General features: G+C 44.4%; 1 protein-coding gene across 1 annotated transcript; it reads left to right on the forward strand.

Annotated features, from left to right (window-relative positions):
- Positions 1-1,033: 1,033 nt before the first annotated feature.
- On the forward strand, positions 1,034-10,547 carry LOC122556852 (E3 ubiquitin-protein ligase TRIM39-like). The gene is made up of 7 exons (XM_043704107.1): positions 1,034-1,084; positions 3,407-3,778; positions 5,554-5,649; positions 6,193-6,423; positions 6,738-6,760; positions 7,892-8,025; positions 8,738-10,547. The coding sequence occupies exons 1-7, from the start codon at positions 1,034-1,036 to the stop codon at positions 9,253-9,255; spliced, it is 1,425 nt and encodes a 474-aa protein (XP_043560042.1). The 3' UTR covers positions 9,256-10,547.
- Positions 10,548-11,702: the final 1,155 nt, after the last annotated feature.

Here is an 11,702-nt window from a genome sequence, read left to right on the forward strand (position 1 = left end):
CTTGTTAGGCCGAAGGGCCTGTTTTCATGCTGTAAGTAATCTAATCTAATCTAAAATAGGTGTGAGGTAGGCCATTCGGCCCCTCAAGCCTGCCCCCCCATTTCAATATGATCATGCAATTGCATATCCCATTCCTGCTTTCTTTCCATAAACCTTGATTCCTTTAGCTGCAGACCATGCCTGGCTCCCTCTTATCCAACAAATTGGCCCCAACAGCTTCCTGTGGGCGAGAATTCCCACAGGTTCACAACTCTCTGAGTGAAGAAATTCTTTCTCATCTCAGTCCCAAATAGCTTCCCCTTATTCTTGGCTGTGACCCCTTGTTTTGGATTTCACCAACATCAGGAACATTCTTCCTATCTAGCCTGTCCAGTGCCAACAGGATTTTATATGTTTCCATGAGATCCCCCCACATTCTTCTAAATTCCAGTCAGTCCTGCCATCCCGGGATTCAGTCTGGTGAATCTTCGCTGGATTCCCTCAACAGCAAGCATGTCCTTCCTCAGACTAGGAGACCAAAACTGCACACAATACTCAAGGTGTGGCCTCACCAAGGCCTTGTATAACTGCAGCAAGACATCCTTACTCCAATACTCAAATCCTCTCGCTATGAAGGCCAGCATGCCATTAGCTTTCCTCGCTGCCTGCTGCACCTGCATGGCAACCTTCAGCGACTATTCCACCGTGACACCCAGGTCTTGTTACACCTCATCTTTTCCTAAACTGCCACCATTCAGGTAATAATCTGCCCTCTTGTTTATGCCACCAATTGATTGATTTATTTATTGTCACGCGTTCCAAAGTACAGCGAACAGCTTTGTTTACAAGCAGTATAGGCAGATCATAGTAAGCCAGGAAGTACAGATTTAAAAAGCTTCGAGACATACAGATTACATTGCTTATTGAGGCTAAAGAGTCCATTCATCAATCTAATAGCGGCTGGGACAAAGCTGTTCCTGAACCTGCTGGTGCATGTGTTCAGGCTTCTGTATCTCCTGTCTGACATAAGAGGTTATAGAAGTTCATTACTGGAATGGGATGGGTCTTTGATGTTGTCGGCAGTCTTTCTGTAGCAGCAAACTGTGTAAGTCAGTCCATGGATGGAAGGTTGGCTTCCATGATGGTCTGGGCTGTGCACATTCCCTTCTGTAGTTTCTTATAGTCCTGGGCAGAGCAGTTGCCGTACCAGGCCATTATGCACCAGGACAGTATGCTTTCTATCTGTAAAAGTTGGTGAGGCTCCTTATGGACATGCTGAATTTCATGAGTCACCTGAGGAAGAAGAGTCGTTGAGCCTTCTTGATGATTGCATCTACGTGGGAAGTCCAAGGCAGGTTGTCGGTTATGGTCACTCTGAGGAACTTGACGCTCTGCACCCTCTCAACCCCAGTTCTGTTGATGTAGATGGGGCATGTTCTCCTCCTTTCTTTCTGAAGTCACTGATCAGTTTTTTAGTTTTGCTGAAGTTAACAGAGAGGTTGTTCTCACTGCACCAGCTCAGCAAACCCTTTATCTCCCTTCCGTACTCTGACTTGTTGTTGTCAGATATCCGTGCTACAGGTACACAATTCTTTACCTGAAATCCTTGGAGTCAGTTGTTTTTTGGAATTTGGAATTTTTCAGATTTCAGAATAAATGATATTTTCACAGTGGAATAAAAAAGAATGACCGAACAGCAGGCAGACATGTGGATAGTACAGCCTGCCAAGCGCTGGGCCACGCCACCACATCACACCTGAGTGACATGAATCGAATGGGTGTGGAGTTGGGTCACCTGCCCGCATGCCAAAATGATGCTCCACACTCCACAAAAAGAATTTTGGACTCCGGAGCTTTTCGGATTTCTGAATTTTGGATAAAGGATTGTGTACCTGTACTGTGGTGATATCATCAGCGAACTTGCAGATGGCTTTCATTTGGAATATGGCAACACAGCCATGGTCTACAGGGAGTATATTATGGGGCTGAGGACCTCACATTTATCCACGTTATATTGCATTTGCCAAGTGTTTGCTAACTCAGCCAGCCTGTCCAAGTCACCCTGCAGCCTTCTCGCATTCTCATAACATTTAAGAAGTATTTAAATGCTGAATTGTGATGCCAAGGCATGCAAAGCTACAAAACTGCTGGGAAATGGGATTAAAATAGTTAGGTACTTGTTTTTGACCAGCATGGGACGGGCCCAAGGGCTGTAGACCTCCATAACTCCAGGTGCAGTGTCACCATGGCCCAGTATAAGTGAAGTATAGCCTGCGTACTTTTGTTTTCAATTTACGTCACCAATAAATATGACTTTCTGTTTGCTTTCCTGATTACATGCAGTGCCTATACCTTTTGTGATTCAACTCAGATCCTTCTGTATCTCAGAGCTCTGTAATCTCTCACCATTTTAATAATAATTTTCCCTTTCATAATCTAACCTGCCAAGATGCAAAATTTCATGTTTCCCCATATTGTATTCCATTTACTGCATCTTTGCCCACTCACTTATCATATCTACATCTTTTTGCAGCCTCCTTAGGTCATTTTCTTTTTTCATTTTTGCTAATCTGGCCTTGAAAGTCCCTCTCAGGAACTATTCAATCATGAACAACCTCAAAGCCTGCTCCCTTCTGGCAAAACATTCTCTTTCCTGTGTTTACATTCCTATTGACTCTGAAAATGGCACAAATTTAGTATTTTACAAATGGCTTCTCCAAACCAGTACAATTGCTGGATTTTTATGAGCTCTAATGTGGCTCAGTTACATGCAACAAATGCTGCTTCTGAACCTGTCAACCTTCACTCTTAGCCGGTCTTAATATTGAAAGGTTTCTGACCAGAATGGGACACAGTAGTCAAGGTAGGACTGACTGGGACGAGACACAATACTCAAGGTGGGACCTACCAGGACTAGATACGGTGATTGAGGTGGGACTAATGTGACCCTTATATAGATTGATTGCGACATCCTCTGACTGTATATGCTGAGGTTGTGGTCCAACATTATTTTGCCTTTTGGCTACTCTGTTTGATCATCTTTAGTGCCCGATCATGCTTGATCCGACATTCCTTATATCCATTGCTCTTTGCCTCTTTAATTTTTCTGATTGATTTTCCATTCATTCCAGAGAGCTCTTTCCTTTTCCTCTCTGCAAGCTATAAATATTTCCACTTGGTACCACTTTTAATTTGTTTATTAAACTATCTTAGGTGTGGTGTGACCTGATTAGTATTGGGTTTGTGTGTACCTCAGTCTTGGTGTATTTTGGCTCCATATTGTAAAATTGCAATCTTGTTGTTATGATTTGGACTCTGAACTGATACTGCGGGTGTGTGTTAATCTCCAAGCAGAGTGAGTCATGAAACTAAAACAAACAGTGTCACTCCCAGCGCCCTGTGTTCATAATAATTTCATTTCCTGTAGTTGTCTTACTCTCTGATGCTGTGTGGAAATACTTTGGAATCTGTAAGGATGCAGACTGAAGCTGGTTCATTTCATCTCACGTGTAAATATTGCATTGAGAATCCAAAACCTGCTGTGAAGACGTGTCTGAAATGTGAAACGTCTTTTTGCTCTCAACACTTAAAACCACATTTACTGAAAGAGGCCTACAGAGATCACACACTCATTGAGCCTGGGGTTAAAGTTACCGAGAGACACTGCCCTGACCATCTGAAGCTGCTACAGCACTATTGTAAAGAGGATGCAGAGTGTGTGTGTGTTTCCTGTACAATTATAGGGAAACATAAATCCCACACATTACTGAGCCTGGATCAGGCACAAGCTGCAATTACGGTAAGTGATATTATTTCTAAGGTTAAATACAATGTGTTGTTTTTGTAAGACCTGAGCATTTGAAATAATAATCCCTCTTTCTGCATCAAGGACTTGAGCTCTCTTTGAGGGTGGTTTTTCAGAATATCACGACAGTGTAGTTGTAGTGCAGTATTGTGTGATGCGGCACTCTGTGCACATATGTATACTGACGCATGGCTGTATAGTTCCAAAAACATTTTGGAACAATATAACATTAAGGTTGTGAGTTTGGAAGGTGTTGACTAAAGATCGTTAGTGATTTTCTGCAGTGCATCTTGTAGATAGCACACAATGCTACAACTGAGTGTTGATGGTTGGAGGGACTGAGCGCTTGTGGATGTGGTGCCATTCAAGTGGGCTGCTTAGTCCTGGTGGTGTCAAGCTTCTTGAGGCTGCACTCATCCAGGCAAGGGGGGAGTATTCCATCTCACTCCTGACTTGTTCCTTGTAGATGGTGGACAGGCTTTGGGGAGTCAGGAGGTGAGTTTTCATAGTCTCTGACCTGCTATTGAAGCCACTGTATTTCTGTGGCTTGTCCAGTTTCTGGTCAATGGCCAATCACAGTTTGAATCCTTTGGAATAGCTGTCTAAAGGTATTTGCCAAAACTCGTTTCCATAGCCTCATCACATTACTCAGTGACTGCCTCCGGCTCAGACTCACCCCATGTAGATTCCAACTCAAGCTTCATCCTTTGTGTTTTGAATCCAGCCAGGATCACAGGTATCACTGTGATGTTCAACATTCCAGAGATGGCTGAACTCTCCCATGTGTTGCCATATGCACACTGTCCACCTCCCTCTCCATCAGCACCATCCCATGCTGGCTCAGAGCTGCCCTAACCCTCAGTTCCACTTCATTCTCTGGCTCATTCAACGTGCTAACATGAAACATTTTTTTTCCTTTCAGACATTAAGGAACACAAGATGCAATAACTGAGAGATACTCTCACCCCTCTGGAACCTTCCTACCCTCCCCTCCCCTCTGACTCCATTGCCCTCTCCCAACCCTACCTCCTGTCATGCATCTACTCTCCCTTCTGATCTTCTGCTCTCTGATGCTGAATGGGTTGGACCCAGCAAAGGTCTCAGTTTGAAGCATCTGCATTCTCACCTGAATACATTTCGGGCCTTAGCCACCATGTCCATTTCTTTAGACAAATGATCTCTCCTTGTCCCACAGATCCCTTTACCCAGCTCCAACACTCTCCATCCACCTGGACCCTTCCCTCTGGTCCCTGCACGTGACCTGTTCATTGAGAACTGTTGATGTGACATTTGTCATCTCAATTTCTCTATCCCCCCTTTCCCATTCCAACCCATCTCCCCTTGAACTGACTGCACTCCTTGCTCTCAGATCCAACCCTGACTTTGTCATTAAGCCTGCTGACAAAGGTGGTGTCGTTGGTGTCTAGCATATTGACCTTTACATTGCAGTGACCGACCACCAGTTCTCAGATACCTCCTCCTATCATCCCACTGGACCATGACCCCACCATATGGAACACTAGACCATTGTGTCGATAGTTATCACTAACCTTGTTTCATCTGGTGGTCTCCCCTCTACTATCTCCAAGCTCATAGTCTCCCCAACCCTGCAGAGCCCGCTTCTGACTCCTTTTCAAAAAAATATTTTCTGAAGTAGGGTCACTGGACCCTAAACGTGAACTCCGATTTCTCTCCACAGATGCTGCCAGACCCGCTGAGATCTTCCAATGGTTTCTGTTTCTGGAATGACTTTCTGCATGTCTTTCTAGGATGAACTGGAGAAGGAAATCAAGAAGCTGCAGGGAGTCCAGCAGAATTGTTCCACCAAACAGCGAACATTGGAGAGATCAGAGGCTGAAATCAAGGTGGGGAAAAGTGGGACTTTATTTAGAGATGGTTTCACTGTTTTCCAATCCAAAGATCGAAGACCCTCTGTGTTCATGGATTTTATCCACAGGCCTCCTAGTCTGACCATCCTGATCTTTGTCAAATACCTCACCCTAAAAATGAGTCCAATAATCCCTCCATCATTTCAAATACCTCATTCATGACCCTCTCAGCCTGTCTTTCTCTCAAACGCCTCATCCCTTGATGCTGATTCCCTGACCTAAAATTTGTTGTCTTCTGTTTCTTTCTAGTCACTGTCCACTCATGAATCTCAATCTCCCACAGCAGGTATGGTCCAGATGTGAATGGCAGTTCGATTCCCCAGTCTAAATACAGTGCACTTACTTTTAGACTCAAAGTAAGCCTATTTTCCCTCCCCGTGGACACATCCCACTGCTTGTCTATCTGTAATGGTGGTGGAGTGATCAAGACAAACGGTCCTGTCCCTGGAAAGTGCTGTGTGCTCAGGGTAACAGCTATGAGAAAGGGAGTTGTGTAATGAGAGTTGGTTTGGTTTTCAGACCCGAATCAATGATTGGAAAGGGAAGTCAACACAGAGCTTCTCTGAATGGAGGAGAAAGCTGGATGAAGATGAAGAATCCACCATGAGAGTGATCGATGAGGAGGGACTCCAAGCTCTCTCTCAGATTCGAAGCTGTTCTGAAGCATTAAACAGCAAGATGGAACAGATTGCATTAATAGATGGAGAAATCCAGAGTCTGTTACAGAGAGACCCTCTCTCCCTTATTCAGGTACAAACACTAACTGGGTTTCTGTGAATCTAATAACAGGGCAAATTATTGAAAGATTGTTGATGGAGCTGAGTATTCAAGTTGGCCTTCAATCCTGCCCTCAGAGTTGTGGTACTGGCGGTGTACTGCCCTTGGATTGTTGGTACTATTCCATGACGGAGTGCAGTGAAATGTGGGATTGTTCCTCATTTTTGGGAATCGCCCCACTTAATGTTTCATGCTGAACTCTTCCTCTCAATCCCAAATTCACTGTTTGGTTTCGTTGAGTGTTGGCTTGTTCGTTGACTGAATTTATCTCCTCTCTTTATTCACAGAACTCAAAACAGCTCCTTTCCAGGTAAGTCCCTCTCAGTCATACAGTAGCTGCCGCTGATGGAGGACCTCCCATGTACCTGAAGCAGAGTGAAGGCAGAATCACAGCTTGGAACCTTTCCCAGTTATAATGCTTTCACACTGTGGGAACAGTGAGTGATGTTTCACTGTAATTTGACATACAGACAATATGGGTGGGAAGTGGAACATTCTACATGTAAACTGACAACACTGTCTCCATCGCTCCGGGAAGAAAATAGAAACTCCAGAGACCCCCTTGGGGAGGTTAGGGAAGGGAAATGAAGGCTGAAAGGTGAAGACTGGGGAGGGGCGGGGGGTTGCTGAAGGTTTTCTTGTGGGACCTGGGAGCCTGTTGTTCCTCCTGGCCTACAAGGGGGTGATAAAAGGAGCCGGTCATTAGTGCTGGCCTCGGCCAGTCAGGTCCTCCTGCCTCTGATTGGTTGCCGGACAGCTAATGGTGCAGACCTCCTCCTGACCACCTCTCACACTCCAGCCACCACCTTAATGATATAACCCAGGCTTGGACTTCCTAATATTAACTAGACCCTGATGGGCTTTCACAAGAGCCTTGTCCAAGTCCTGATTTGTGTTAAAATTGAAAAGGGTGGGAAAGGGGTCAGTTTGGGATCAGGATCCCTGCCCTGTCTCTCTGTCCTGTAAGTGGGAGGGTGTTTAAAGTTGGAACGTTGGACAGAGAACGTTGCTGATCATGAATCTCTGGTAGGCTGTTCCTTCTGTCTACATTTCACATGATTGCAGTGAGTGTGTTCCTGCAATGCACAGCGGAGCTTTCTGAGCACACATTGGAGACCTGCAGTTAATAATCATTCTGAATATTGGAAAGATGAGGCTCCAGGGCAGTGGAACGAAACTGACTGAACACAGATAGATTTGCAAATCACAAACTGATCTGAAGCAACAGTAAACCAGGATCCCACTACTCGAGCCGAGTCCAGTGTGAACTCAGGGAGAGGGTTAATCCCAGGATTCTGACATTTTCAGGATGGTTTGCTGTGGGAGGTCAGTACAAGCAGTAAAAGGGGGGACAGATTGTTGCATTGATCACTCATTCCCCTTTGAATTTCTGATCTGAAAGGACCTACTGATCAAACCATTCTCTCCTCTTCAATTTCAGAGTGACTGAGATTCAGAAAGTCCCAGAGCGAGCTGTTCCAGTGTTCACCCTGAACCTGACCGATATATCAGAACACCTCCAGAAGAAACTGAATGGATGGGAAAAGTACCACTCAGACATCTTGGCAGTCATCAGTAAGAACATTCAGCTTCTCTCCAATCTAAGGGAATGGGAACGGGTCGGGTTAGTTGTGTTTAGATAGCTGGGAATATTCCTGAACTTTCATGTCAGCTCCCTGTGTGTGCATCAGGAACCCATTCTTCACCCTTAGTCTCCAAACTCAGTAACAACACAATTTGCTAAATCATCTCCTCCACCAACTCTTCCTGATACACAATGCAACCTCTGCTGGAACTCAGCATTTCACCTGGGACTTGCTCTCTGTCCACTTGTGTATCCCACTCTCAATCTTAGCATTTTCATTGTTCTCACCATCTCTGAGGGCTCCAACACAATGTTGTTCCATGTCCAGTACTCTAGCAAGTTTTAAAATCTGCACTAACTGTTGACTGTACCTCCCCTTCACACGGTGTTGTATAGCACCCATTTCATCTCACAGCCACTGGCCACTGTGTCCTCTCATACCCACTGTGTACAGGAGGTATGGCTAACTCAAGTGAGTAGAGTTTTACAATGTTCACACTGACTGTACAGACTGGGATCACACATTACTCGAAAACAGGGATTTTGACTCAAGGCCATTAATTTAATATGAGAAGATTTCAGTCGATGAGGTAATATGGGGCTAACAGAATCTGTGAGATATTGAAACTCCCTCGCTACAGCTGTCACTCACTGAACTGAGTGGAATAGCTCTGTTTGACCGATCTCTTCTCTCCTCTCTAGGAAAAAGCCCATTGAGCCTGGATGCAAAGACAGCAAACTGCTACTTGGTTCTGTCTGACGATGGGAGATCAGTAACTCTTGCTGAACAGCAACAGCCCTATCCATCTCACCCAGAAAGATTTGAAGATTATTATCAAGTTCTTTCTTCCCAGAGCTTCTCCTCAGGATCCCATTCCTGGGAAGGAGAAAGTGATGGGAAGGAATGGGGAATGGGGATTGTGTATGGGAGTATTGATAGGGTCGGACAGTACTCTTGGTTTGGGGAAAGCAGTAATTCCTGGTGTTTATATCTTGGCAGTGATGCTGTCACAATCTGGCATGATAATGAACGCACTGATCTTCCAATGATCCCATCCACAAGCAGGATCCAAGTCCAATTGGACTATGAGGTTGGGACGTTATCATTTTACCAGGTCACTGACTCACTAAAACATTTACACACAATTCAAACCACATTCACTGAACCAGTGTTCCCAGCGTTTTGTTGTTATGACAAATCCTTAAAACTGGTAAATTAACCCTGATTGCTGAGATTCCTTTCTGGAGTTGACATGTATGCCAATTATTATAAATCATCATGTCGTTAAAGATTGAGTGCTGAGCACTTCAGAAGCTTATCAGTTATTTCTATTAGTTGAAAGTTTTGAAGAAATCCCTGTGAGTGTCAGAGTTGTTGATTTATATGGACCCCTGAACAAAATTCAATACCTGTACAAAACACTTTTCCAGAAAGTAGAACCTCTGTGTTAGAAGTTGAATTTTGATTTGTTTGGAAATGAGTTCGGAGATAGAGAGTGGGGGTAAATGGTAATGGGTTCATACATTGGGCTTGGTATTCAAGATATTCCCTCCAGATCTCTACTGGGCCTTATTTCATTACTTTGTTTTTAGATGATTTGAATGAGAATATAAAATGTTGTCTCTGCGAAATAAAGTATTATTAATAAAGTCAACAAATTATTTTAAGCCAGTGAATCATCATCAGAACTCTTTGTTTTAGAGTTCAGCAGATGGAGTATTTCTGTTTGGCTAGAGACTGTGGGGAACAAAGTGAGACAGGGTCTTCGAGCTAATATGGAGACTAGCAACATCATAGCGTATGAAATTAACACAGGTAAGTGGCTTCGAGACAGATGAAAGTTCATGACATCATGGAACAAAAGGCTGTCTCCACTTGTATTGAGAAGGATAGGCACACATTTAACAAAACCTGCAAAAGAGGAAAATGTATCATGGGAGAATAAAAGCACTTTGCCACGCATTGAGTAATTGTGTCCTGGAATACAGTGCCCGGAAGTGCCATGGAAGGGGAGAATTCAATTGTTACAGTGATGGGAATTGCAGGTTATCTGATGAGCAGCAGAGGGCGGCTGTGGCTCAGTCTTCTCATTGATCTCCAGTCTCCAGCCCCACCTTGTGGTTGGTGTAGGAGTTGCAGCCTCCCTCCTTCCTGCAGCTCCTTGTATTTCTCACTGGATTTCACACTAAGTAAACTCCCTGTCCCAAGTGGCATCAAATTTTCCCAAAGCGGCTTTATGGGAGTCTTTACACAATGAATATCTAATGCCTGGTTTCACAGGGTGACCGAAAACATGGCAAAAAAAAAGAAACTACAAGATGTATCCTCATTCAAATAAAACAAACTCAGCAAGTTTGCAGACCTCAGTGGTTCATTGTAGTTTCATTAAACTGTGCAAATATCTTGTGTTAATCTGTGGAATACATCTTGTTGATCTGGGCAAAAAATGTTGCATCAATTTGTTGAAAAAACTTGTGTTACTTTGTGCAAACATCATGTCCAACCGGAACTCTATCAATAAACACATTGACTTGGACCCCATTTAGCACCCTCTGAGAAAAAGAACAGGAAATTACATCATCAACCCAAAGAAACCTGAACACATAAATTGAAAGTGGGTCACTAACACTGGTGCTTCACCGGAGGCTCACTGAATATGGTGACAAAAATCTTCCAGCTCAGCGAGCAAACTTGCATCCAGAACCTAAACCTGAGCTACAAATCTTTTCAAAACTCGCCAATTCTTTCCTTAATTTGAGAAATAAGACCGTGCTCACCTGTATCAATTTGTACAAAGAATGCGTGTTCAGTTGTACAAATGTCTTGTGTTAGTTTGTGTAGTAAACTTGTGTAATTTTGTATTGAGTGTGTGCCTGGAGCTGCTCAGGGTTTGAACCAGCAGCTTTGTGTGTGTGTGTATGTGTGAGTATTCCCAGGATGGGTCCAGTCAGGCGGTTTGAGGAAAGGACAGGGACGGACTGGGACAATCCTGGTCTAAACCACTGACCTGCTGCTTTCCCTCTGTAATCCCACAAAGATGATGATTGGTGTTTTTCATACCTGTGGGAGATGTGTTCCAGATACTGAGAGTGGGAGTTAACTTGATGAGCTGGGATTTGGGAGGAGCTGGGATTTGAGTGACAAACGTGGTGGGGGGTATTTAAACCTGGCTCAGGCAGCCATTAGCTCTTGCCATGTGGAGTGACCAGGGGTGAGTATTGGTGAGTTACTCTCTCAATTTGTCTGTCTGCCTGTGTGTGTGAGAGTGTGTGGGTTGTGTTTGAATCTGCATCCCAGTTTTGATCCTTTAGGCTTCCCCAAGGCAGGCTGTGTCCCTGCAGGGATCCTGGAGCAGGCTCTGTGCCTGATGGGACACAGAGAGAGAGAAACCATGGGGAGAGGGAGCTGGGACCAGCTGGAATGGTGAGTATGGTTGCCTTACCCTCTTGATGTCTCTCCTTGCCTCACCTTTGTCTGTACCTCACTTTTCCCCTTCCTGCTCTTTCCCTCTCTGTCTGTCTCTGTTTCATTCTCACTCTCTCTGAGCCTGTCAGTTTTTGCCTGTATCTGTTTGTCTGTTTCTCTCCATCCACCTTGCTACCTGTCTGTCTTGCACTCTTCCTCTTTATCTTTGTTTCTCACTTTCTTTCTTTCTCTCTCTCTCTC

The sequence above is a fragment of the Chiloscyllium plagiosum genome, chromosome 14 (assembly GCF_004010195.1).
Source record: "Chiloscyllium plagiosum isolate BGI_BamShark_2017 chromosome 14, ASM401019v2, whole genome shotgun sequence".
Classification (NCBI taxonomy): domain Eukaryota; kingdom Metazoa; phylum Chordata; class Chondrichthyes; order Orectolobiformes; family Hemiscylliidae; genus Chiloscyllium; species Chiloscyllium plagiosum.

Excerpts from the sequence above, each read along its gene's own strand:
- LOC122556852 (XM_043704107.1), top strand. The coding sequence starts at position 1,034 with ATGGGATGGGTCTTTGATGTTGTCGGCAGTCTTTCTGTAGCAGCAAAC. Across the intron at positions 3,779-5,553 it reads AGGCACAAGCTGCAATTACG|GATGAACTGGAGAAGGAAAT; the intron begins GTAAGTGATATT and ends ATGTCTTTCTAG. Across the intron at positions 8,026-8,737 it reads AGACATCTTGGCAGTCATCA|GAAAAAGCCCATTGAGCCTG; the intron begins GTAAGAACATTC and ends TCTCCTCTCTAG.